The sequence below is a fragment of the Prionailurus bengalensis genome, chromosome A3 (genome assembly GCF_016509475.1).
Source record: "Prionailurus bengalensis isolate Pbe53 chromosome A3, Fcat_Pben_1.1_paternal_pri, whole genome shotgun sequence".
Lineage (NCBI taxonomy): Eukaryota > Metazoa > Chordata > Mammalia > Carnivora > Felidae > Prionailurus > Prionailurus bengalensis.
Genome location: NC_057354.1, coordinates 86,941,998 through 86,968,140, shown reverse-complemented (window position 1 = coordinate 86,968,140; position 26,143 = coordinate 86,941,998). Strand labels below are relative to the sequence as shown.

Here is a 26,143-nt window from a genome sequence, read left to right as displayed (position 1 = left end):
ACTTACCATGGCCGTGACTCTAGATCAGGATCAGAGTTCAGTCACCTAAGCAGAAGTTCCTCTGTGATAAAAGCAGAGGGGAAATTACTGTGATGAGAGATGTAGCATTAAAATCATTAAACAGGATAACTTGTAGTTTACACAAAGTTAAACAATTAGGAAACAGCATCCACTTTCATCAGAAGGCCAGCTGTTGATTAGCCAAAGATAGAAAGGTCAGGGTAATAATTAAAGACAAACTGCTCAAACAGGCAAATGTATCACTCCGACAAAATACTCCCTACCTGCTCTTCTGTTTGGAGATAACACATTACAGAAGTGATTGCTATTGTTTGTTAGGATGAAGTATATTACTTGTACTCAAGCCATACCTGGATTCTGAACTGTAAGCTCTAGTGGAGAAGAGGTGTCTCCTTGGAGAAAAGATAATCCAATTGCATTAGGGAGAAGTATCGCACTCCAACCCACACTCTGTGCGTGTGTGTATGTGTGTGTGCGTGTGTGTGATGGCCAGTGGCCCAGCCAACATTAGGCTTGTCATTTCCAGATGACCTCTCCCTGCCGCTATCTCAGGACGTACAGGTGCTTCTTCCCTATACACTGAGCTTTGTGCTTGGTTCTCTTCAGCAAGGTCTCTCAGATCTTCACACATATACTCAGTCATTCAAAAGGCAAGGAGAGCCTTGATTGTAGGCTATGAGTCCTGGCCTCATGATAGATAGGCAGGTCTCTGAGGGATAGGCCAACTGACTTCCTGTTTCCATATCTGAGTCCTATGGGAAAGGTTTCTTTCCTAAGCATTTTGTTAGCTTCCTGATCCTCAAAAGAATCATCCTGGAACCATAAGCATGGGCATCATCTGGGAGCAGTCTCAGGCCCCCACTCCACACCTACTGCCAGAATCTGCATTTTAACAAAATTCTCCCAATACCTGTCTGCACAGTAGTTTGAAAAGCATTGGCCTAGATCTCCCTACCAAGCAGCACTTTTCAATTATTCCCTGAGAATAACTAAATCCTGCTTAACCCATTTTATTACCAATTGAGTTAGGTCTGTTCACCACTTCTTATCTTGCAGCTCTCTTGAGGCTCAGCACCATTCTTCCTTGTCTCCCATCACTCACTGCACACTTCCCTTATAGCTACATAGGGGCTCAATTCCTTCCTGACGGGAATGCCAACTTCTTCTGGGGAACAGCCTGAGCAAAGGTGCAGAAGAGGGAATGAGCAGTGGCCTCAGGGACAATGAAGAGATGAGGCTGCTGGAGCAGAGGTCTCATTTGAGGGAAGGTTCAGAGATAAGGTTGGAAAAGCAGGTGGGGATTGATTAGGCAAGGTCTCCTATGCCCAACTGAGGAGTCAGACTTGATCTGTAGGTAATGGTAAGTAAAATAGTGGAAAGGTTTTGGTTTTTGCAGAGAAATGATATAACAAAAGGCATGCTTCAGCAAGGCTCTATTCTACAGGGTAGACAGGAGTGAGAGGAAGGTCAGGAAATCTTGAGAAAGCACTAAGGAACAGACAGACAGAGTTAGAGGCCTGGGCAGGGTGTGGCACCTGGAACAGGATATATATGGAAAATATTTGGAAGAAATTCTGTACTGGATTTTGTGGCTCACGGTCTATATGAATTTGTTAATTCAATCACCAAAATTTCATAAAGTATCTCTATATTCTAGGCACTATTCTAGTTGACAGAGATAATATAGCGAATAAGACAAAGAATGTGACTTCAAGGAGCTTTCAAGGAAAGACAGATGACAAACAAATAAATAGGATAATTTCAGATCAGTAAGATGAAAATACAATGGGACAATGCTATAGAACAGGGATCAGCAAACCACAGCTCATGGGCCAAATCTGGTTTTTGTATGGCCTACAGGTTAAGAATGGTTTTTACATTTTCAACGGTGGACAAAAAGTTAAAAGAATAATATTTCATGACACATGAACATAATATAAAATTCAAATCACAGTGTTCATAAATACTTACTGGAGCGTGGTCACACCCATTTATTTACATATTATCTATGGCTGCTTTCAGGCTACAGTGAGAGTTTGTGACAGACTACATGGCTCATAGAGCTGAAGATATTTAATACCTGGCCCTTCACAGAAAAAGTTTGCTGAATCCTGGGTTGGAAGATACTGTGACCAGGTTACTGAGAAGGAGCTAGCCTGGACAGGGTGACCAGGGAAGTCATCTTCAAGAAGATGATACTTGAGCTAAGACCTGAATGAGGAGAAGAGGCTCACTATTCAAAGTGCTCGAGGAGAACTATTTCAGGCAGAAGAAACAGTTAATGCAAAGGCCCTGAGGCAGCAATGAAGTTACTGTGTTAGAGGAATGAGCAAAAGCATCATGAACAAGGACCAGAGTGGCATGAGATGGGGTTGGAGTAGAGACAAGACTATCTATAGGGGACAGGAAGGGGTATTTCTTGTCTGTCCAGAATGTGCCAGGGGAAGCTATGAGCAGGGCTCTTTGAAGCTTAGCCTCAAATTTGTCTGGAGGTCTTGTTTCATATCCTATGAATAATCAAAATGTGCCCATATCTCTCATTAAGTATAATTTATATGTGAGTTGGATTGAGCTTCTGCTAATCTGTGGACAACCTAGCAGACCCAGCTTTAAGAAGCAAGTGCCCTCCCTTTGTTTCTATGGGGTTTGGGAATTAAGGTAGTCCTCCCTTATCTGTGGTTTTGCTCAATCACAGTCCAGAGGTCATTCTCCTGCCATCACGTCAGTGGTAGCTTAATGCTACTTCACTGCCTACATCATCCACCTCACTTCATCTCATCACGTAGACACTTTATCATCTCACATCATCACAAGAAGAAGGGTAAGTACAGTACAACCAGATATTTTTCAAGGAAGATCACATTCATGTAACTTTTATTACAGTATATCAATATAATTGTTTTAATTTAATATTAGTTCTTGCTGTTAATCTCTTACTGTGCCTAATTTATAAGTTAAACTTTATCATAGGGTCTGTATGTATAGGAAAAACCAGCATATATAGGGATCCACACTACCTGTGGTTTTAGGCATCTGCTGGGGTTCTTGGAATGTATCCCCTGTGGATAAGGGGGAACTATTACAGTGAGGAAGGGGGCAGGGAAGGGAAACACCTCCTCAAAAAGCCAGCCTTTAATATAAATACTTCCAGTCCTTGTGACCACAGCAAGAGGTGGAAAAAATGCTTGAGCAAAACCTTATGGAAATACTGAGAGCCATTATTCAATGAGCTAGAAATAATTTACTAAAGGAAAAAAAAATGTATCATACTTGAAAACAGGGTACTTTTAGCCAGACAATCTATTTTGAAACTTGGACAGCACACACCATAAGTCCATTTACATAGAGACAGCTGTTGTATATTTATTATTCACTAGTACCAAACGAGTTTCTCAGTCGATTATAGAAATGAATGCAGAAAATGGTACCCCTTGATTCTGTCATTAGATATCAGAAAATACGTGTAAAGTGAACCCACACAAATGCTCACTAGCATGTCTGGCACCTGTGGGGGTGTGAGTAACTCTCCACAAGGATGGGCGGGGAGCAGAAAGGAGGGGAAGGAATCACTTAGGTTCCCCTGGTACAGAATAGTTGCGGGCCTCTTCCTAACAGCACAAAATGATCAGCTCCCAAAGAATGCCAGGCCCTTCTTCCCGAGCTCAACCTCTAAAAGTCCTCCCACATTTTCCTCCAGCCCACAGAGCCAAGGACCCTTTACAGGAACCCTTTCCTGCCTCAGCTTCCTTGATTCACTCATTCAGTCTCTCTGAAGGCCAGCCTGCAAGTCCATAAACTGAATAATATCACCAGGTTCACAAGGACTCAGACTTAGTGTTGGGGTTTTAAAAGCTTCTTTGCTGCTCATAGGTGGGGCAAAATAATTGGTAACTGTGCTGCAGTTTTAGTAAAAAGGCAAACCCTGAGGTTCGGGGCATGGCTCAAATGACCTTCCACCTTGAGGACTCTTCAAGATGGAAAGATGAAGACTGAAGGGACCATATGTTAGTGACACCTGAAAAAAATTTAAGGGTCATGCACTATCTGGGTGGGAAACTGCAATTTCTTTATAATTATCTGAACTCTACAACTAGGGCTCATGATAGGGCCCCTGAAATTTTTAAGACATAGTTTTAGAGCAACTGAAAGAAAGCTGGGAACTAAACATAAGAGACCTATCCCCGGAGGGGCGCCTGGGTGGGTCAGTCGGTTAAATGTCTGATTCAGCTCAGGCTGGGATCTCAGGGCTCGTGAGTTTGAGCCCTGCATTGAGCTTTCTGCTCTCAGCACAGAGCCCACCTCAGAGTCTCTTCCCCTCTCTCTCTGCCCCTCCCCCGCACTCTCTCAAACACAAATAAACGTTAAAAGAACAATAAGGAAGAGACCTATCCCAAGAGCAGTTACGTAAGGGAACACTAATTCGTAAATGAGTTCAACTTACTTCAGGAAAGATTACAAAAATTTGCAGAAGTAATTTATGATGGGTTCCTAATGAAAAATTAGATATGTCGAGAACGGATCCATATAGTTTTCTGCTTGGAAGTACGAAAGGAAATTATTACACCATCCCACAAACTGCCCTATTGTATCAACTGCCAGATTCTTATGTCCTTACGGCAGATGCAGGTGCATGGAACAAGGATCTCTGATTTCATGTAATATTTCAGTAGGCCGTTCATGGGGACAGCAGTGTGGTGGATTCCTCCCCGCTCACCCACAATTTGGAAAACAGGCAAATTAGTTTCCTGAGCATTAGACTAGCAAAATGAGCAAATAACCATCACAACAAAGATATGCAAATTTATTTCGATGAGAAAAAATGGCTCCTGCACTAAAGCCGGCTTGCTGAAAGTATTAGCCTTTTTAAACAAAGACTGTGTCCATAGGCAATGCAAATGCCACACAAAATCCTGAGAGGCTTGGGGCGCCTGGGTGGCTCAGTCGGTTAAATGTCCGACTTCGGCCCAGGTCATGATCTTGCAGTTCGTGAGTTTGAGCCCCGGGTCAGGCTCTGTGCTGACAGCTCAGAGCCTGGAGCCTGCTTCAGATTCTGTGTCTCCCTCTCTCTCTGCCCCTCCCCAGCTCATGCTCGCGCTCTGTCTCTGTCAAAAACAAATAAACTTTAAAAAAAAAAAATAGAGTATTAAAAAAAAAAATCCTGAGAGGCTTACTCTGAAATATTCATCAAAGCCCTGTACTGAGGAAAGGGTGGCTTGGCCTTAGGAACCAATGGTCCAGAATCAGGTATCTCCCCCTGCTCTGTTACAGATCTAATACGCTTTGCTCTGATTCCGTGATTGCAAAGCAACCCCTGCACTAGAGTTTGGCTTCCCATGTGGACCTGTCTTCAAAGTACAGGGTATTTCTAATAATTATATTTCTCAATGTAATAAATAAATTACCAGCATGTGTGTGTCTGCATTTGACGGCATGTGTGTGGTGGGCCTGTAAATATGAACCTGCCCCTGAGAGTTGAACCCTTTCTTAGTGTGCTGATGAATGCAATTGCTCTGGTCTTGCTGGATGTGGCACAGTGACGAACTCACCCCAGTGCCGGATGCTCCCCTTGAGACCCCACCTTAACTTGGTGGCCTCCATTCAGATTCGTGACATTGACCCAGGTCCCAGGACAGGCAACCAGAACGTCCATTATGAAGGGATTTGCTGTCCTTGTGGCACATTCTTACTGAATCCCTCTCTTCCCTGGAAGATCACATGTGAGTGAGTCACTCATCATTTTTCTATGGTACGTGGTTTCATTTTACATGCCACGGATGACAAAATTAAACTTCTAGTCTGGGGATTTGTGAAGGGTGTAACTGGGCCCCGCCCGAGCACTAAGGGCTTTCAAAACTGTCCATGAAATAGGAAAATGAATGTAACCCTTTTCCCTTGGAACTTAGATCCTTCTAAAGTTAAAGGGAGTCTTGTTGCCGTGATGGGGTTTGAGTCTGGAGAAATAAGAATTTTCAAACATTTAATCAAAAACAAAGTGTGTTAAGCTAAATGAAGGCAGGTGAATTTGGAAACCTGTCTGCTAAGCAATCTCGAGGAAGAATCTATTCCAACCCAGGACCTGGCAAATAACTTACTGACATCTTTTGTCCAAATTTTAGCCACTTATTCACAGCACTGTGGGGGATAATAATAGTAATTTCAATCCGCAAATGATTTTATTTTTTTTAATTTAAAAAAATATTTTTTTTTCAACGTTTTTTATTTATTTTTGGGACAGAGAGAGACAGAGCATGAACGGGGGAGGGGCAGAGAGAGAGGGAGACACAGAATCGGAAACAGGCTCCAGGCTCCAAGCCATCAGCTCAGAGCCTGACGCGGGGCTCGAACTCCCGGACCGCGAGATCGTGACCTGGCTGAAGTCGGACGCTCAACCGACTGCGCCACCCAGGCGCCCCAACGCAAATGATTTTAAAACACATGTTTTACATTGAATTTAAAACATCCCCACTCCTCTACCATTTCCACATCATGCCAAAGTCTATTAAAGTTTTTTCTCTACTCCAACGATTCCTTTGTCCAAAAGGCAGGGGGAAGGAGGGAAGGTACATTTATTAATACTCCTTTACATTATCTTAATTAATCTACCTAGTAACTTTTGCAGTCATGATTTTTTTTTAATGTTTGTTTATTTTTGAGAGAGAGACAGAGTGCGAGCAGGAAAGGGGCAAAGAGAGAGGCAGACACAGAATCTGAAGCAGGGTCCAGGCTCTGAGCTGTCAGCACAGTGCCCGATGTGGGGCTCGAACACTTGAACCGAGAGATCACGACCCGAGCCAAAGTTGGACGCTTAACCGACTGAGCCACCCAGGTGTCCCTGGAGTCATGATTATTATCTCCACTTTACAATCCAGCTGGATGACATAATAATGAAAGCTGCCTATGGTGAGTTCTATATCATATTAAGAGATAAGATTAGAAAAATAAAAAGATGGCCTAAGCGCTGGCTGGGAGACTGGCTGGGTCCTGTACTCTTAGTTCAATGCTTGCCTTGCTAAATGTCTCTGTACCTCACATAATACCTCAGTTTCCCCAGGCACAAGCTTCGAGTAGGGCACAATCAAAGCAAATTCTGATAAACTTTGTAAATGTGTAGCTCCCCTGCCTTGTTTCTCTGGGTAGTGTATTTAGCCTGCATAGTAAAAGGCTTCAGATTTTCCTAAGTGATTTTCTTCTTGTTATCTGAGCAACTCCCAGTCCCACCTGTGGACTGGACCTTTGGCATTCTCACTGGCTGGTCTTTTGTTGGTGGCAGTGTTTTTTTGTTTTCTCTAACTCTTACGCCTTTTACTTGCAAACAAACTGTTTGAACTCCCCTGGTCTCGGGGCAGTGAACATAGCAACAAGAAGTTGATGTACTGACAATGCTGATTATTGCTCATAATCATGGGACTTACAGGATAGTTTCACTGATGTTTCATGCACATTTGTCCATTCATTCGTTCAATAAACATTATTGGAATGCTTGCCCCATTCCAGAGACCATTTTAGGTGCTAAAAGGCATATCTTAATTTCCACCTATATACCCTGCAGGCAGAAAATATCCCCTATGCTCTGCCTATTCAAGAGTAGTCTATCATTTAAAAAGAAATCCTAGGGGCGCCTGGGTGGCTTGGTCGGTTAAGCGTCCGACTTTGGCTCAGGTCATGATCTCATGGTCCGTGAGTTCGAGCCCCGCGTCGGGCTCTGTGCTGACAGCCCAGAGCCTGGAGCCTGTTTCAGATTCTGTCTCCCTCTCTCTGACCCTCCCCCGTTCATGCTCTGTCTCTCTCTGTCTCAAAAATAAATAAACATTAAAAAAAATTTTTTTTTAAAAAGAAATCCTGGAGGCTGCTAGAGAGAATTCCATTGAACTTGCTTCCCATTGCAGGGACTCTCTACAAAAGGTTCCTGAATGGCCACCTCCAGCCTTTAGTCATCCTTCTTCTGGTCATGGGGCTCACCTGCCACGGGGTGGGCTCTGCCACTGCGGGTGGCTCGGCACCAGGAAAGCTAGCCTTGTATTCCTTACTTTGTGAACTGGAGCTAAAGAGACTTTATTTGTAGATAAATATTTATTGACCACTTAGTTATATTGAGTCCCTATGTGCTTTTATCCATATGGTATCATTTTGCCCTTTCACTGTCCAGTGAACTGGGCCTGATAACGTGAGTTCAGAAAAGTTAAGCATAGTGCCTAAGATCATTTAAGTAGTAGGTGGTACGAGTTGTTTTTTCACAGATCTGCCTGACTCTAGAGACCTTTATATTATACCATGCCAAACGCACACAGGTGTGCATGTGTATATAGGCAGGTGGCAATGCTAGAAGCTTTTAAAGTAACAATGGAATTAAAAACTTGAAATGTCACATTTTTGCTGGGCTAAGTGCTTTCTTGTTCTTTATATCTTTAACAAGCTGGATGCAAAACAAAATCAAACAAAACAAAGTAACAAGAAAAATACTCCTCTCCTAGACTTACCTGGTGGAAACTAGCTACCCTTTGGCAGACAACCCCCAGTCCAAAGTGTTGTACAAGACTGTTGGCTATTTGGAGAGAAAGCACATTTCTAACCCACACGCCCCTGCCCAGTTCACCCACCCAGCCTCTCTGGTGTGAGAATAACTCAACACAGCTCTGTGATAACGTGTCTGCTCTGAGAGATGTTGCCATCCCTAGGGAGAGTGGTGCCATCCCTAGGGAGAGACATAAGGATTCCAACCAGGCACCTTCTGTGTCCACCTTCCCCACCCCCCAGAGTCAGAGACGGATGCATCATGCTCTTAGAGTAGTCTGAATTGAATATCAAAGGAGGTTAGAAATAATGACCCCATTTTGTTATGTGTATCCTAATGCCAGCAATATTTTTAAAATTTTTAATGTTTATTTAACTTTGAAAGAGACAGAGAGACAGAGCACAAGTGGGAGAGGGGCAGAGAGAGAGAGGGAGACACAGAATCTGAAGCAGGCTCCAGACTCCGGGCTGTCAGCACAGAGCCTGACATAGGATGCTCAACCGACTGAGCCACCCAGACCCTCCCTAATGCCAGCAATATTAAGACTATCCAGTACATACCAGTAGAGAGAAAAAAGGAATGCCAGAAATAGCTCTTCTGGCTTACGCTATGAACCAAAAATATTACAGGCTTTCATTTAAAGCCTAAGATGGGTTTGGCACAGCTATGACATGTTTTCTCAAGCCCTAGATGGCAGTTACTTATGCTATGTGCTATGGCAGTGACTCTCTAGACTCAAAACAAGTATTTTTTCGATCTTCCAGAGTTGATTCTCCCCTATTTCAGGTCAAAATGTCCACCAAACCACAGGTGAGAGAGTAATTTCAAAGTTGAGATATAAGTGCCCAAAGAAAGCAGGAGCAGAAATGGGAGGAAACACTTGCCTCCAGAAAGAGCTCATTCCTGACAGTGTAGGACTGTCAGCGTAGACAAGACTTCAGAGAATGCCCAGCCCACCCCTTCAGTTAGCAGATGGGAAACAGTCTACACGTAAGTGGTGGGTCTGGCCTCTGGGTAATGTGCACGGTAATAATGGGTTGGGTTCTCTCTTCTGATCTGAGGTGGGCAGCACGGGTGGCCCCGAGGACGGGAGAATCCATGCCATCCTTCTGACGAGAGACAGAACAGGAAGGTCCACACTGAGGGTGGTGTAGCCAGCCTCGTGGTCTAACTGCTGATTTTACATGATGGCCTTCAGACAGGCAGGAACTCTTCCTTCAAAGACCATGTCATATTTCCTCCATCGCAAAGTGGCTGCAGCCTGGAGCCCAACCACTTGGGTTTATAATTCTCCTAAACACACTCATAGCTATTTGACCTGGGACAAGTTATTATTTCTCTGCACTTCAGTTTCCTCATTAGTAACATGCAATTATTTTTTTCATGTTTATTTATTTTTTTTTTAAATTTTTTTTTTCAACGTTTATTTATTTTTGGGACAGAGAGAGACAGAGCATGAACGGGGGAGGGGCAGAGAGAGAGGGAGACACAGAATGGGAAACAGGCTCCAGGCTCTGAGCCATCAGCCCAGAGCCTGACGTGGGGCTCGAACTCATGGACCGCAAGATCGTGAGATCGTGACCTGGCTGAAGTCGGACGCTTAACCGACTGCGCCACCCAGGCGCCCCTCATGTTTATTTATTTTTGAGAGAGAGAGAGAGAGAGAGAGACAGACAGACAGAGACACAGAATCTGAAGCAGGCTCCAGGCTCTGAGCTCAAATTCACGAACCATGAGATCATGACCTGAGCTGAAGTCGGAGGCTTAACTGACTGAGCCACCCAGGTGCCCCAACATGGAATTAATAACAATAGTTACTTTATAGGGTTGTTGCAAAGATTAATCAAGTCATTACATCATATGAAATATTTAGAATGGTACACACATTATGTACTCAACAACGTTAGCTATTCTTTTTATTACTCTATTCTCTCCAAGTAACCTTTACTGCCACATCTACATATTCTAGCATTACCTGTATAGTGAGCTGTGTAAGGTATGGGTTACTAACTCTACCCTTATTAAAAACACCTGAGAGATACAGAGTTCAGCTTTCACGTCTACTGACACGTCAAACCAGATTTCCCGCATGTTTCCTTTGGCCACCAAGTCTGTGTGTGTCTGTCCTCTGACAAGATCATGGTCCTCACAGCTGTCTGAATTCTAAGATGGCACCCCCCCTGGACTCTGCTCACCAGATTTCCATCCTGGGCCCTCACTTTCCAGGGGTTGGAGGTGGTGATGAGGCAGAGGGCATACTAACTGTAGAGAAGCATGAGAGAGAGAAATTTAGGTGGGGATGGAAATGTTCCTTATCTCGACTGAGGCAATAGTACCCAAATGTATGCATTCGTCAAAACTTACTGAATTCACCTCATACCTATTACCATGGCAACTATAAAAAACACACACAGAGAAAAAAGTGTTGGTGAAGATGTGGAGAAATTGGGACACTTGCATACTATTGTAAGAATGTAAAACGGTACAGGGGTGCTTTGGTGGCTCAGTGAGTTGAGTGTCCGACTTCAGCTCTGGTCATGATCTTGCGGTTCATGGGTTCGAGCCCTGCACTGGGCTCGGTGCTGTCAGTGCGAAGCACACTTTGGATCCTCTGTTCCCCTCTCTCTCTGCCCCTCCCCTGCTCACGCTCTCAAAAACTTAAAAAAAAAAAAAAAAAGAATGTGAAATGGTACAGCCACTGTGAAAATCAGTATGTCAGTTCCCCCCTCCCAAAATAAAAATAGAATAATTACCATAAGGTCCAGGAATTCCACTTCTGGGTATATATTCTAAATATATATACTTCTGGGTACATAGGTATTCAAAAGAACTGAAAAGCAGAACCTTGAAGAAATATTTGTATACCCATGTTCACAACAGCATTATTCACAGTAGCCAAAAGGTGGAACCACATGCAACCCATGTCTCAATTGACGGGTGGATGGATAAGCAAAATCTGGTACATATATACACAAAATGGAATATTATTCAGCCTTAAAGAGTAAGGAAATTTGGCATGTGCTACAACATTGATAAACCTAAGGACATTGTGTTAAGTGAAATAAGCCAGTAATAAAAGTCATAAATACTATATAATTCCACTCATTTTAGGTGCTTAGAGAAGTCAGATTCATAAGACAGCAAGTAGAATGGCAGTGTCAGGTGGTGAAAGAAGGAAGGAATAAGAAGTTATAGTCTAGCAGGTACAAAGTTTCAGTTTAACAAAATGAAGAGTTCTGTGATTAGACAGTGGTGATGGTTGTAAAAACTGTCAATATGCTTAATGCTACTGAACTATATACACTTAAAATGGTCAAGATGGCAAATTTTATCCTATGTCTATTTTACCAAAATTTTTAAAAATATTTTTTTTAAATGTGAACTCTTAAAAAAAAAAACACACCTCATTAGGGGCACCTGGGGGGCTCGGTTGGTTAAGCATCCAACTTCAGTGCAGGTCATGATCCCATGGTTCATGGGTTTGAGCCCCACATTGGGCTCTGTGCTGACGGCTCGGAGCCTGGAGCCCACTTCAGATTCTGTTTCCCTCTTTCTCTTCTCCTCCCCTGCTCATGCTCTCTCTCTTTCTCAAAAATAAATAAACATTAAAAAAAGTTAAAAAAAAAACTCACTAAACTAACCAGTTAAGACCTGTGCATTTTATTGTATATAAATTATACCTCAATAAAATAATATACATCTATACAGCTTAAGAGGCCAAGGTCTCAGCTTTGTATGCTGATAGTACCCTCTCAGGGCAAGCACGTTGCTCTTACCCTTCATTTAGCAATACCCACTTTTAAGGCAAAACCTCACTCTGTGGAACCTAAAATTCCATATAGCTTTTGAACAGCATCATGGGCAAAATCATGTCTCCTCAGGTATAACAATTATTTAAAGAGAAAATCTGTTCCTCGTGGTTAGGTTTTGCCAACAGGTTACATTATGTTTACTGACCCATTTTCAGAGTTATTTTGGAATCAGAGGACTTCAAGGAAAAGTGAATGGTCACTTTATTCCATGTTCCTTCTTCAGAAATACCAGAAATAAACTATTCCAGGCAAGTGAGAATCTGATGCAGAAACCACAACTGGTCACAAGCTCCTGCACCGACCTCCAGTTCTGGTCTGTTCTAGCATCATGTTTTCATGTGTCCATCTGCACTTGGGTCACCCCGGCCTCTCCTTATGAATCATAGTTCAGGCTGCCATGTCCCAAGACCCAGATTCCAAGGTCTTGGTATCTTTTCTTGTGTCAGCAAGCATGAGTCTTAGAGATAAGGCAAGAGGAGGACCTCTTCAGAAAAAAGAACCCTGAATCTAGCATCTACTCTTTCTCTTACACTCCTTCCCAGAGAACTAAAATCCACTCCATCTTTCTTTACAAAAGCCTTGCGATGCAGGAAGGGAACAGACATCTGGATCTGAATGAGAAACTGAAGCACAGGAAAGAAGGAGTCAGTGAGAAACCAGACATGCAGCCAGCCTCCGTGTTGTCTGGCTGGTTTTATTTATTTGTAGGTAGGAAAACAGAGTACAATGCAGCCCAATCCTTTCCTTATCAACACCACCACTTTTTGCCCAGGAGAGAAGAAAAACTCTCTTCCCAGATGAACAGAGAAAGCTTTGAGTTTTCCTTCGTAGATTTACAGTGGCTCAGCCTCCAAGATCTGGAAGTGAGCAGAGAATAAACACTGCTCTCTTAAATGTCACATTTTCTCCTGTCACCTCCCATGCCCTGAAAATATGCAAGTTCTGGCTTTGTGGGCAGCTGACAGCCCCTGGAGCAGCCACTCCCTCGGTGGGCCAGGGCGGGGTTCTATTTCCAAATCTTGCCAGAATTCAAGCTGACTCTGGCAGAAGAATACAAAAACAGAACTGTTCAAATTCTTCCACAGTGGATTCTGATTCACATAGGGAACTTGCTATTTCTGATGTAGACTCTCCCAATTTTTCATTAAAAACCCGATGAAGGCATGGGGAGGCGCAGGAAGAAACTCCTGGCAAAACTGAAAAGCCTAGGACTAACACGAGATTATGTCAGAAGCCAAGAGGAATAGAAACCAATTTAAGACAGATGGAGAGTGTGTGTATGTGCATGTGTTTGTATGTGTGTGCATGATAGTGGGGAGATGGGTTATAACTCCCTATCAGCTCTGTCTGATAAGGGGATCCATCCAGAAAACCTCATCCCAGCCCACCAATCCGACTTGAGGAGTTGTGAGATGGGTCTGTTACTGACCCTATTCACCTCCAAATGAGCAAAGAGGTGTTAGATGGACACAGTCGTGGCAAAATGGATGCAGAGAAAGGTGACCAATGAGAAGAACCTTCGCACAAATTCATGCTGGGAAGTGTATATCTATCTGTATCTATAGATATAGATATGTTTGTTTATTTATTTATTTATTTAGAGCATGTGATAGCAAGGGAGGGGCACACAGAGAAAGAGAGAGAGGGAGAGAGAGAAAATCCTAAGCAGGTTCTGTGCTCAGTGCAGAGCCTGACTCAGGGCTCGATCATGACCTGAGCTGAAACCAAGAGCTGGACGCTTAACTGACCGAACCACCCAGGTGCCCCTGAAGCATATTTTATATATTTATATATTAAAATAGTACACGCACACACACACACATATAAACAAGGCTACAATCTTTATAATTATCTTTATAATTATCTTCTTTTGACCTATTTCTTATGATATCTGATATTTATGAAAATTTCCACTTGTCCTCCAAATTTACAAGGGTATCCAAAGCCCAGCCAGCCATATGCTTGCTTGCTTTATTTATGTGTTTATAACATAATATTTGGGTGTAATATTTACCTTATTATTGGTTTAACCTGCTTTTTTGTTGTTGTTAAGTAGGCTCCATGCCCAGCATGGAGCCCAACACAGGGCTTGAACTCACAACCCTGAGATCAAGACCCTGAGCTGAGATCAAGAGTCAGACCCTTAACCAACTGAGCCACCCACGTGCCCCTAACTTGCTTTTTAGATTAGTTATAGGAACACTGAATCTTTCTCTCTTTTTTCAACTCATATCCCTCTTTGTGTATTATCTGTTGGCATTTTTCACCCATTTTTAGCATCTTAGTTCTTTACTAACATTTATAGAAATTATTATGTTATAAAATTTAATATTTTATATCTAAATGTATTATTAAGTATTTTACCAATTTAACATTATCCTTTTAATTCAGTACAGCCAAAATTTGGAAGCAAATTTTCAATCTATCTAGCCATTTTTTTCCTTTGTACTCCTCCCTCTTATTACTTCAGTAGTTGGAAGGTCTCTTTTTTGGTGAAAGATTGGTAACTGTTGAGCTTGGTGATGAATAGATACATTTTACTATTCTCTCACTCTGGTGTATGATGGAAAACGTCCATAATAAAAACTTTCTTTAAAAGTATCTCTTGGAGTGCCTGGGTGGCTCAGTCGGTTGGAGCCTGAGTCAGTCAGTTCATGAGTTCAAGCCCCGCATCGGGCTCTGGGTTGACACCTCAGAACCTGGAGCCTGCTTCAGATTCTGTGTCTCCCCCTCTCTCTCTGTCCCTCCCCCACTCATGCTCTGTCTCTCTCTCTCAAAAATAAACATAAATAAATAAATAAAATTAAAATATAAATATTTATGGATAAGTTATATTTAAAATCACATCACTTTCTAATTACTTTACTACCTTTTATTATCATATATGTTCTTGTGATTACTTATATCTATTTTGTCTGGAAACACAATATAATGGTGTACTACTACCTATTTCCAGTTCTAAATTCAGTGACGTAACATGGGTAACTTGAAATCAGTTATGTTGGCATTTATGCCAAAGAAATGGCCATAAATCAGGGTTTTCTTTCTTCGGAGGCCCACCTGTTCAGTTTATCAGCAAGCTGCTGGCCTTACCATATCTTTCTGGTGAGGCAGGACTGGAATATGTTTGTAGGCATAACGCACCAGCTACTTGGGATCTTCCAGGGAAACTTTCTTAAATTGAATTCTAGCCCTTTCCAAACAGCCGTGGCTTTGGGTATTTTGGGGTGCATAGAAAAGAAGAAGTTGAGTGGGTGGGAAACAAAATGAGTCATATAGTAAATGAGTTACTTTAACATCCTGGGCAGGAGTGCCCTCAATTGGAACATGAAAAAGGTGGAAGAAAAACTAGTAGAAATAAAATAAAGTGATTGTTCTAGCAATGGGAAAGAGATACTTTTATTCATTTTTTTAAAATGTTTATTTTTTTATATTGGAGAGAGAGGTGAGAGGGGTGGACAGAGGATCCAAAGCAGGCTCTGTGCTGACGGCAGGAAGCCTGTTGTGAGGCTCGAACTCATGAACCGTGAGACCATGACCTGAGCTGAAGTTGGATGCTTAACTGACTGACCCACCCAGGCGCCCCGGGAAAGAGATACTTTAAAAAAATTTTTTTAACATTTATTTGTTTATTTTTGGGAGCGAGACAGAACATGAGCAGGGGAGGGGCAGAGAGAGAGGTGGGACACAGATTCTGAAGCAGGCTCCAAGCTGTCAGCACAGAGCCTGACGCAGGGCTCAAACTCACAGACGGCTAGATCATGACCTGAGCCGAAGTCAGATGTTTAACGGACTTAGCCACCCAGGCGCCCCTAATGTAATTTATTTACTCCTAAATTTACATAATTGAATTTTAAATAGTGACTATATTTAACCATCAGATCACAAACCCCTGACAATTTAACAATCACTTCTAATAGACTAATACAAGGACCTTCCAGCAGACCACTGGGAGACAGTAACGAAAGCAAGATATTTTTTTAAATTGTGGTAAAATATACATAACAACACTTACCATTTTAGCCAATTTTAAGTGTATAATTCAGTGTATTAATTACATTCACAATGTCATGCAATCATCACCGCTATCCATTTCCAGAACTTCTCCATCATCCCAAACAAAAATTCTGTACCTATTCAATAGTAACTCCCCATTTCTCCTTTACCTCAGCCTCTGTTAGCCATCATTCTACTTCTTGTCTCTGGATTTGGCTACTAGGTATCTCATATGTGGAACCGATATATCATATTCCACTGCTGTGTCTCGAGTATTTCACAACCATGTCTGGCCTGGAGGGAGGGCATGTGGGTGTCACTCCACCCTCTCACTTCCAAGGAATAAGCCTCCCACAGATTCACCAACCCACAGAAAATCTGGGGAATCCAGTCTGTCCAAATCACAGCCTCAGTGGGGAGACCCCAGGGCAGCTATAATAGGGAGCTCAAGAGAACCTGGAAAGAATAGAATGTTCCACGTGCACAATTAAAATCTCATTATGTTATCTTTTCAATAAATACCAGACCAGTATTTCAATCTAAAAGAAGTTCATATAACTCAGTGTTTATGAAAGTGTGGTTTCCAGACCAATATTACCATAAGCTGGGAACTTGTTAAAAGTGCACGTTCTTGGACTCAATACAACACCTACAGAATCTACAACTCTGAGGGCAGGGCCCAGCAATATGGTTTTTAAGAAGCCTGCCAGGTGATTCTGATGCATTCTCAAACTTGAGAACTATTGCCCTACAGTAATGATTCTAGATTCCAACGACTGATGCTCAGAAAGGTCCTCAAAATGCTTCATGGTCATTCCTAAGTATAGATTCCCATTCATGATCATACATCAAGCATAAGGGAATGGGGGTAAAAACAGGAAAAATTATAGCAATGAGGGAAAAGTCATAAAGTAACATCTTTTTAATGCTTACTTATTTCTGGGAGATAGAAAAAGAGAGAGCACGTATGAGCAGGGGGAGGGCCAGAGAGGGAGACAGAGGCTCTGAAGCAGGCTCTGTGCCAACAGCAGAGAGCCCCATGCAGGGACTAGAACTCACAAACCATGAGATCATTACCTGAGCCCAAGTCAGACACTTAACTGACTGAGCCACCCAGGCACCCAACATTAACATTTTTTTCAAATATCTGCATAAATATGACTCAGGAAATGTATTCGACCAAGATTAAATAGTAGAGTTCTCAAAAACATTCACTGCAAACATGTATTACTCCTGGCAGACCCGATCTGTTATTTTATGATATCTGTGAAACTCTGAATTCAATTCTCTTCCCACATGCTGTCGGGGGCTGTAATGGAGCTCATTCTGTGCTGGACACAGCAGGCTGGGAATCCAGAACAAGGGCCAAATTCCAGTCTCTGCTCTGCCCTCCAGATTTAACCTCACCTAAGACGGCTACTCTATTCTGGCATAAAATTTTGACATAGTAGTGACTGTTGTGCAGGATTTCTGAGAGGATTAGTAATAATGTCAATCCCCATCATACCTTCTTTCCTCATTAGAGAACTTTGCATGGGTTTAGTGGTTGGGCTTGGAAAACCAGGAAAGAAAGAATGATTGGTCTAAGGCAACCCCATTCCAACGGCAACAAACAGTTTTCAAGTGGCCGCGTGACCCACTCTGACCGATGAGAAATAAGAACAAACCTACCAAGAGGCTTGGAGAAAGATTTCCCCCCCAGGCTAAAAAGACAAAGTTAGCCTGCCACCTTCCTCCTTTCTTCTGGCCTTGGATGATGTCGGGACACCGCATCTGTAGCTATGGCTTCAAAAGGATCCTAATTATAATACACACTGTAAAGCACCAAACATGATCTCTAGGAAAAAATTCTTTAATTTTAGTGAGCACAAAAATCACCTGGGGAGTGTTTAGAAATACAGATTTGGGAGCTGCTGTATTCTAGAGCTTGAGTCAGTAAATCTTGGGTGGGGCCCAAAGCCCTTATTGAATCTAGTTAGAATAAGCACCTCTGGTTACTCCCCTCAAATCCTGTTCCAGGCCCTGCTTCTCACAGAGGTGGTCCCTTGTGTGAGACCCCAGTTCCAAAACTGCCGCTCACCATGCATGCAGGCACTCATAGTCCTTACATAAATACTGATTTTGCCCCATCAGGTCCAGGCATTGTGACAGAAACAGAGACAGAGGAGACACTATCTTGCTGTCAAGGAGCATGTATGAGAAATAAACCGATACATAGCCAATTCAAAGACAAAGCGGCATGTGGTAACTTATTAGAGTTGCATGGTGGGAGAAGACAAAGCTCCCCACCCCAACCCTGCCCCCTCCCCAGTCAAATGCTCTCATGTGACTTACGCTTCCAAGGACAGATAGGATTCCAATGACAAAAGAGTTTTGCAGGCAGAGAGAGAATAGTAAAAATGAAGCTTCAGCTATGCTTTGGAAAATATTTCATTCAGGGTGGGGTTGGAGCTTTAGACCATGGAGAGAGTGGTGGGAGACAAAGGCCGGAGAGAGAATTTTCACAAATGGTTCGTTTTGTGAGCTTGGAAGCTGGACTAAATTTTCCAGGCCATGGGAAATCATACACTCACTCAGCACACACAGTAATACACACTATATGCTAGGCCAGGAGATGGAGGTTGTACAGTTCTTGCCCTCAGAGGAGCTCAGAGCTGAGGGGTCGGCCCAGGCCTAGAATTAGACACAATAAGGTGTGACCATTCCTGTGATAGGAGAATCACAGAGAGACAGGAGCATGGAGAGGCCCCTCACCCAGATTAAGTCTGCTATCAGCACAGAGCCTGCTTCAGATCCTCCGTCCCCATCCTCTCTCTGCCTCTCCCTCTCCCTGTCACGGTGCCCCTCCCCCTCCCCTGCTGGCATACTCTCTCAAAAATAAACATTTAAAACATAAAAAATAAAAAGATAACTGTACTAAGCAATAGAACAGATGTGAAAGAAAATAGGGATCTACAATCCAGGCAGAAGTTCTAACTATGGAATCCTTGGACCTTCTAGGACCTGTCCCCCAACACTGATTGGTCCCGGCTCCCGCAGGCCTACAGAATGACCTTAATTTCTGAGCGCCCTCTCACTCTTCCATCTGGGACCAGCTCCGATCAATATGCCACACCTCCAGTGAATAATGGTCTTGCTTTGTCATCCTCAAGCCTGTACATAAACTTTTCTTCTCCTACCCACCTCCAGGAAGCCTTCTCTGACCACCCACGATGGATGGAGTTAGGTACACCTCCTCTATTGTTCCACGGCAGTCTGTGCATAGTGTATCAAATCATTTATCACGCAGTCCTAGGAGTTTTGAATTATTGATTTGCTTGTTTATCTCCCTAAGGATGGAGTCTGTGTGTTGTATCTTTGAATCTCTAGTGCCTGTCACATTATATAATAAACAAGTGAAACTTTATCCATGTGGCAGGGGCTGCCGACAGCCTGCCTAGCACCTAACGACCCTTCCCCAAAGTGCTGACCTATCTCTCCTACCTTTAAATGCTGCCCCAAGTGTTGCTACCACATGGATGGGCCTATGGAACCAAGAGCAGCACACTGCCTTGGTCCGCGCCTGTCACACTCCTCACTCATCTATCACATGGGACCCCCTGGATACTTACAAGGTTAGGATAGAGTTCATCATGGACAAGTGGTATGGACACAGGCTCTACCTCTTCCCCTCTGAAAGGGTCCAGCCCCACAGTCATCTTAATGTCCCAGCCCTGCCTATTCAGGCTGATTCCCCATTCTTAATCCATTATATGGTATAAAAGAGTGATAGAGCACAAAATTTTGAATTTGAATATTCAAATCTTGATTCTACTGCTTGCTAGTATGTGGCCTCCAGCAAATTGCTCAACCCCTTTGTGCCTCAGTTTCCTCACTGGGGCAATAATGGTAGCACCCCCATAATATGGATGAAAATTTAATAAATTACATGCCAGTTGTTTGGCACAGGGTCAGGCACATAGGAAACACTGGTGAACATTACCTATTAATATCTGTGACACGGAGGCTCTGACATGCAGAGGCAGAGAGCCCTCATTGACTAAGACACATCTGGCTGAAGACAAGGTCCAGGCTCTGGAGCCAAGGCCGGGCCCCTCAGTGCCAAGGTCTGATATCACTGCTAGGACTTCGACCTAGGGCCCTGCAAGCTGGTCTATCTAGTCTACAAGCTGGGACATATTCCATCTAGCTCCTCTCTCTGCTTCTGCAGCTAAACACACATGAAACTGATCAGACCATTTAAATCAGAGCTTTCTCCACCATGCAGTTCAAGGCACCTTACATTCCTTTTGGAACTAGCTGGAGTGAAATCAAATAAATAATTAATCAAACTGAAATGTATGACAAGAATGAGCAATTGCTATTACATCTCATTGGAAAATGAAGCATAATTGCATGTTAGCTCTTTGTATACAAATAAGAAAGTATATGATCATGTATTAATTTTGAGGTTGGAAAAATTTGATAATATACGTTTTTTTTTTTTTAGAGAGAGAGCACACGAGCTGGGGAGAGGGTCAAAGGGAGAGGAGAGAGGGGCAGAGGAGAGAGATAACCTTAAGCAAGTTTCATGCTCAGCACAGAGCTTAACGCAGGGCTTGATCCCACGACCCTGGGATCATAACCTGAGCCAAAACCAAGAGTCAGACGCTCAGCTAACTAAGTCACCTGGCCCACCTACTTTTCATTTCTACTTCATTCTCCCTCTTCACAATGTTAAATGGGTAGATGATAGCTGTAACTATTTTTAAAAAATATGATAAAAATTCAAATAATATATAAAGGTATAAAGTGGTAAATCTGGATGAACTTTACCCCCTACCTAGTTATAGCAACCACTGTTATAGTGCATACTATTGGAAATATTTAATGCATTAACAAGCATATAGACTACAAATAGCTTCCATCATTCTTACAAAAGAAACAGCATACAATGCACACCTGTATTTTGCTTTTTAAAAATGTATCTTCAATATCAATCTGTATCTGTTCCTATCAACCTGCATCACTTTTTTTTTTTTTTTGAGAGAGAGAGCACAAGCAGGGAGAGGGGCAGAGAGAGAGAGAGAGAGAAAGAAAAAGAGAGGGGGGGGAGGGGCAGAGAGAGAGAGAGAGAGAAAGAAAAAGAGGGGGGGAGGGGCAGAGAGAGTGGGGGAGGGAGAGAGAGAGGGAGAGAGGGAGAGAGGGAGAGAGGGAGAGAGGGAGAGTGGGAGAGTGGGAGAGTGGGGGGGAGAGAGAGAGAGAGAGAGAGAGAGAGAGAGAGAGAGAACCCCAAGCAGGCTCCACACTGCTAGGGCAGAGGCCAATGTAGGGCTCGAGTTCACAAACCGCGAGATCATGACCTGAGCCAAAATCAAGAGATGGATGCTTAACCAACTGAGCCACCCAGGAGCCCCTCAACCTGCATCACTCTTTAATAGCTGCATGGTATTGCACTGAATGGATGTTCCATAATTTAACCAGCCCCTTGGTGATAGATATTTAGCTCATTTCCACTCTTTTGCTGCTACAAACAAGGCTGCAGTATATATATCCTTATACACATGCCTCTACATACATATCCAAGTATACCTTTATGATAAATTCAGAATTCAAATTGCCAGAACAAAGGCAAAACCATTTTTAAAATTTTGACAAACTGACAACTTTTAGGGCAATTCTGAACAGTATACCTACATAACTGCTATGTATCCATGATTGAGTTTAGACAGATGTCTATAAACCCCTTGAAATTGTATGAACAATGTCAAATATGTGTTTCTTTTTCTCAAGAGAACTTCATGGCTTTAATCAGATTCTCAAAGTGGTCCTAACTAACAAGGATAAGAATTACTGAGTCAAGAGATTCTTGTATAGCACCAAAAAGCATCAATAGCAGAAGTTAAAGCTAGGCAGGACCCAGAAACTTTCTGAGCCCCCTGGAGAGGAGAGGGAAGATGCTGAGGACTGATTATACCAACAGGCTCGTATCTAGTAAGGACTTCCTCCAGGGGAGATGACTCAATTACACATAAATTAGGAGAACTTGTTCCCACTCACAAACCAGTCCTTCTATGTTAGCTTCCGGTAATAATTTAATGTTACCTCTTAGGAGGAGTGAGGTGAGTGCATCAACCCAGGAATGAATCCACAGTGACTGGGTAGGGAGGTCTTTCTACTGACCTGACAAAGGGCACTCTCTGGGCCTCCTGCTCTAAGTCAGCCTGCTTATGCTGTGTTATATCTACGTCTTAAAGGGGAAGGGGGAAGTAGGGTGGATGAAGGCGTTTCCAAAGCAATTTACAGTCTGGCCTATAGCTGCAATTCTCCCCTCTTGCTGTTATGGTTCATTCTAGTGCAAACATACACTTGGGTTCTTATGCCTAGCAAAACAGACCAAGAAGCAGTATGGCAATTTACTGACCTCAAGTATCTTGAACATTTAAAAAGAATTCTTCCAAAGTGGTGCTTCAGGTTCCCATAGCAAAAGCTCTTAGTCCAATTCAAACACTGAACACTAACATGTCACTCCTAATTTCAAAATAAGCAAGGTGGGGGCGCCTGGGTGGCTCAGTCGGTTGAGCTTCCGACTTCGGCTCAGGTCATGATCTCGCAGTCTGTGAGTTCGAGCCCCGCGTCTGGCTCTGTGCTGACAGCTCAGAGCCTGGAGCCTACTTGGGATTCTGTGTCTCCCTCTCTCTCTGCCCCTCCCCCACTTGTGCTCTGTCTCAAAAATAAACATTAAACAAAAATTTTTTTAAACAAGCAACGGGCCTTAGAAATCCTAAATTATTAGGGAAAATAATCTCAATATAGTAATCCATCTCAGTTTCAATTAAGCTTAAAAACAAGCAGACAAAACCCCTTTAGTTTAGACCCTTTATTTGGTCTCGGGGTGTCAAGCACTGGAAGACTATGGGGTGAATTTGATGTAATAGGTATAATAAAGAGCTGTCCTTGAGAATGGGGACAATTCCAGCTTTTACCACATTATTAGAGTTTACAGCACAATGACAGGCTAAGTTCCCTGAAGTCCTGTGTTTCTGTTAATGCTTTACTCAATTTATCAGGCATGCACATTCATTTAAGTGTTTCCAAAGCTTAGTTTCTCAAAACAAGGTCCAAGAAACACCTGAATCACAATCATCCAAGGAACCTGTTAAATATGCATTTTCCTGGACCCAACCCTGTTACACTGGATCAGAATTGTGGGGAGTGGGGCAAGAATCTTATGCTATGCAAGCTTCCCGAGGGATTCTGAGGTACCCTGAAGTGAAAAATATGGCTTTAGAGGTCATATTAGTTTAACCTACTGCCCTTCACAGCCCCATCCAAAAGGGGCTACCAGGCCCCTGCCTAGACACCTCTGCTGAGAAAGCTCTCTGTCTCCAAGTCCACCCAGCCTAGGGGTTTCAAAGGCCACAACTTAAATTCAACAGAACCTACCATCCAACCCAGCTCTGCCCAATGCCACAATGAGTGAGTTTATTCTCTCATCCGCAGGCCAAGCCCCTCAAGAATGTAGGGGCATTATTAATACGTGTCTCCACGCCCCCCCTCATCTGTAACACAAGGTTACTAACCCTACCTCAGGTGGAAATGAAGATTAAATTATTAACCAAGCATGACTGTTATTCAAAGTCCCTCCAGGGAAGACATCACAGTGCCTATCAAATTGCCGCCATTGTAGCCCTAACTGCAGTGAAAATAAACCCTCAAGAAAAAAAAAGAAAAAAGAAAAGAAACCCTCAAGGGCTAGCTTTGGGCCAAAGCACAGCCCAAAGCCCAAGCAGAAGAATTTTTTTAAAGTTTCCTGTTTTATACTTAAAAAGTATACAAATTCTGAATTCTACTCCAAAATATATGATTGTTTTAGCATAAAAAGTATTTTAACCTCAAATGTCTGGGTAAAGTTGACACCCAAGGAGCCCCCCCCCCCCTATTTATTCTGAAGCTTCTAGTATTCCCTGGCAGTGCCTGACACTCACCTCCATCCCCCTCCTCCCCCTAAGAGGAGCAGGCTTAGTCTACAAGCAGAGGATCAAGATGGGGAAAACAAATGAGTGGCCAGACATCAGCAAAGAAATGGGCCAAAGGATATGAGTCTATGGATGACCAGAAGGCTCACTCTTCAAGATGCTGAGGGCTGGTGTGGTTTGACTTGACTGTGCATGTAACTCTCTAACTTGCTTTCAGAGAAAAACGATCCCTAGCCAAATGTACAAATATTTGGGAGGGAAAGTCATAGACACCCTAGATCTAATAGTCATGTGCTTGAGTGTGTGTGCGCATGTTTCCCCAAAACAAGAGAAATCTGGCCTGAGCTGAATGTAAGGGATCTGGCCTTGGCCAGATAGGGCTGGGCTCTGGCAAGGAAGGAAGGAAGCAGATTTCGGGTGGCTGTGAGTACCCATTTTCTCGTTCCTGTTCTCTTCCTCTCCTGCTTGCTCTTTCGCCTGCCATCTGACAACTCCCTGGCAACTAAAGAGCGAGGGTTTGGCTATCAGTCGTGTTACTTGCAATGTAAGGAGGAGGTGGGATGGATAATTTGGAGGGGGGGACCCTATCCATTCTTCCCACGGTCAGCGGGAGAGAGCAGATGGCCACTTGTCACAAAAGGTGTGGGATACTCGTTACACCTCACAGACTTGCATCAACCTGGGAAACACTTCAAGTGGGGCAGACTGTTGAAAAGCAATAGCCTCTTGGGCCCCAAATCTCCCGCTAGTCAAAGCCAAGACAAAAGAGTGAGACCGTGCCACTCTCAGGCTCAAGTCATGTATCTCATAATAACAACTGATTCCCATGTGCCAGCCAGACATTATGCTGGGGGCATTAGATACACGACAAGAAAAGGGTAAGAAACTAGGGAAAGGGAGTAGTTTCTTAAAAAGAGGAAAGAAAGAATTCAAAAGAAAACTTAGGTATGAGATGGAGTCGGCTGCAGGGAGTATTAACTCAATCCTTTCTAGTTAATTCCCAAAGCCAGCACAGTGCTTGGCACAATGAATAACTGTTGTGGTCTCTGGTCTACTTTCTGAGCCGTATAAACTGCTCCTTCTGGAAGGTACCGGTGGATGTGGGCCGCGTTTGCCTCCGCTTGGCCCACCACGAGCGAGCCCCGGCCCGGCGGCGCCAGCTCCACCCCGTGGCCGCCGAGCCCCGCCCGCAGGCCGACGGCGGGCACCCCCTCCTGGGCGCGGCCCAGGGCGGTCCCCGCGAGGCTCCCCGAGGCTGCTGCGCCCCCTTCCCCGAGCCCAGGATCCCCCGTCCTGGCGCCCCCTTACCGCTAGTGCCGAGAATGGGCAGCGCTCGTCTTCTGAGGCCGCGCAGAACACACCCTTGCCGGGGCCGGACAGCGGGTCTTATTCCGGGCGGACCCGCCCCGCTTCGGGGTGGAGACTGAGCCCGAGTTCCTGGCCGTCCCTCTGCACACGGGACCGGAAAATCCTCCGGGGGGCGTAGCGCACCTGAGGCCAGGCGCCAGCGCCGCCGCGCCCCGCGGCCCAGCGAGGGGCCAATCTGGCCCCCAGGCCTGAGGGTGCACCGGGCACGTGCCCGCACCCCGCCGGCGACAGGTCTCGCTGTCCAGGCTCCCCGGCCTCGGCGCCCGTCCGGATCGCACCTTCTGCCGGGCACCGCCCAGCTCCGCGTCTGCCCCCGCAGACTCGGAGCAGTTGGACTCTCCGGGTCTGCGGCGTCCGGGCGCCCCTACACTCTCGGAGGTTTGAGCCCCCGGGCTACTCCGGCACCCTCCCCGCGATCGCAGAGGCGGGAGTCTCGCCGCCAATCACAGCTCCCTCTCCGGAAAACTGCACTTTCT

The 26,143-nt window shown here is 44.0% G+C and overlaps 1 protein-coding gene across 1 annotated transcript in view; it reads right to left on the bottom strand.

Annotated features, from left to right (window-relative positions):
- The window catches only part of ANXA4 (annexin A4), a 61,794-nt gene extending 35,939 nt beyond the window's left edge, over nt 1-25,855 (bottom strand). Inside the window, exons 1-2 of the mRNA XM_043603575.1 lie at nt 25,608-25,855; nt 7-61 (exon numbers count right to left, since the gene is read on the bottom strand). Coding sequence (XP_043459510.1) covers nt 7-9 — 3 coding nt within the window. The 5' untranslated portion in view covers nt 10-61; nt 25,608-25,855. The remainder of the gene's footprint in view (nt 1-6; nt 62-25,607) is intronic.
- Between the last annotated feature and the right edge of the window lie 288 nt (nt 25,856-26,143).